The sequence below is a fragment of the Trypanosoma theileri genome, assembly GCF_002087225.1.
Source record: "Trypanosoma theileri isolate Edinburgh chromosome Unknown TM35_Tth_8_V1, whole genome shotgun sequence".
Taxonomy (NCBI): Eukaryota; Euglenozoa; class Kinetoplastea; order Trypanosomatida; family Trypanosomatidae; genus Trypanosoma; species Trypanosoma theileri.
In genome coordinates this window covers 307,020-308,090 of record NW_021639850.1, presented here as the reverse complement: position 1 = coordinate 308,090, position 1,071 = coordinate 307,020, and the positions used below count along the sequence as shown (strand labels likewise).

Sequence of the window (1,071 nt, the reverse complement as noted above, 5' to 3'; positions counted from 1 at the left end):
AAAAAAAAAAAAAAAAAAAAAAAACGAAAAACAAGAAAAAACATCTCTTTATTACACTAAGAGGTATTTTTCATTCTTGAATTTCAAAACAGGAGCAGTAATTCCCCATACGACTCACAACGAGACGACAATCCCTCCATGGCACATGTATACTCTTAAACACGGACGTCTCGGTTACCACTACTGGTGAAGCCCCAAGTGTGATGTGCGGCCGGTACGCCTTTAATGCATACTTACTCAAATAGTCCATCATCCAATCCACTGTGATATCATTATCTGCGGGGAAGGACGGGTGAAATGCGGCTCTTCCCTCCTCTAATGATGCCCCAGAGACGTGGAACGGTTTTACAGCTGTCACAATTTGTTTATGCAACTCACACAGGGTCTCAGAAGGTTCAATGACAATGTTGGGTAAACGAATTTCCGTCCCGTCTGCTGTTTTGGCGAAGGCGGGGCCATTATCCAAGGTTGTTAAACACAGTTTCTCTTTACTTTCGAGTGTTTCACGGAGTTCAATCCAAATCTGCCGCACCAGTTTTCGCAAGGCATCCATATCGGTTTTGGCAATACAAAGCTGAGCAACTGTGCAGTGAGGATAACCAAAACCGCGGTGAAGTACCTTTTCCTCTAACGCTTTTAGTCGATACGATTTATCCTTGTCCCACTGCATATCAGCGTAACCTTCTGCAGGACACAAAGACCATGAAAGAGGGATTGCGGCACCATCAAAAGAAGGTGAGACAAGACAAATATTAACTGCGATTAGAGGCGCCATTGTGTACAATTTTACTTGATGAAACCCTATTAGCAGGAGACTAAAATAAATATGAATATATATAGAGAGAGAGAGAGAGAGAGAGAGAGAGAAAGCGAAAGAGTGTGAGAAATAAAAAGAAGAACCACCCACACACACAAAAAAAAGTGTATGAAATGCAGAATTTAACAGAAATCTACACTCCGTTATTTTTTCCTCCTTCTTTATGTATATGCACATCTATTTGGTTTGTGAAGTGATACTGCCCATTGCAAGCATCCAACAGAGAAGCAAAAATAACAAAAAAAAAAGAAAAA

General features: G+C 40.7%; 1 protein-coding gene across 1 annotated transcript; it reads right to left on the bottom strand.

Annotated features, from left to right (window-relative positions):
* Nucleotides 1–70: 70 nt before the first annotated feature.
* Nucleotides 71–775, bottom strand: TM35_000082190 (uncharacterized protein; the record flags this gene model as incomplete). Its single annotated transcript, XM_029024084.1, has 1 exon — nucleotides 71–775. One exon carries the CDS (start codon nucleotides 773–775, stop codon nucleotides 71–73), a length of 705 nt encoding a protein of 234 aa, XP_028884487.1.
* Nucleotides 776–1,071: the final 296 nt, after the last annotated feature.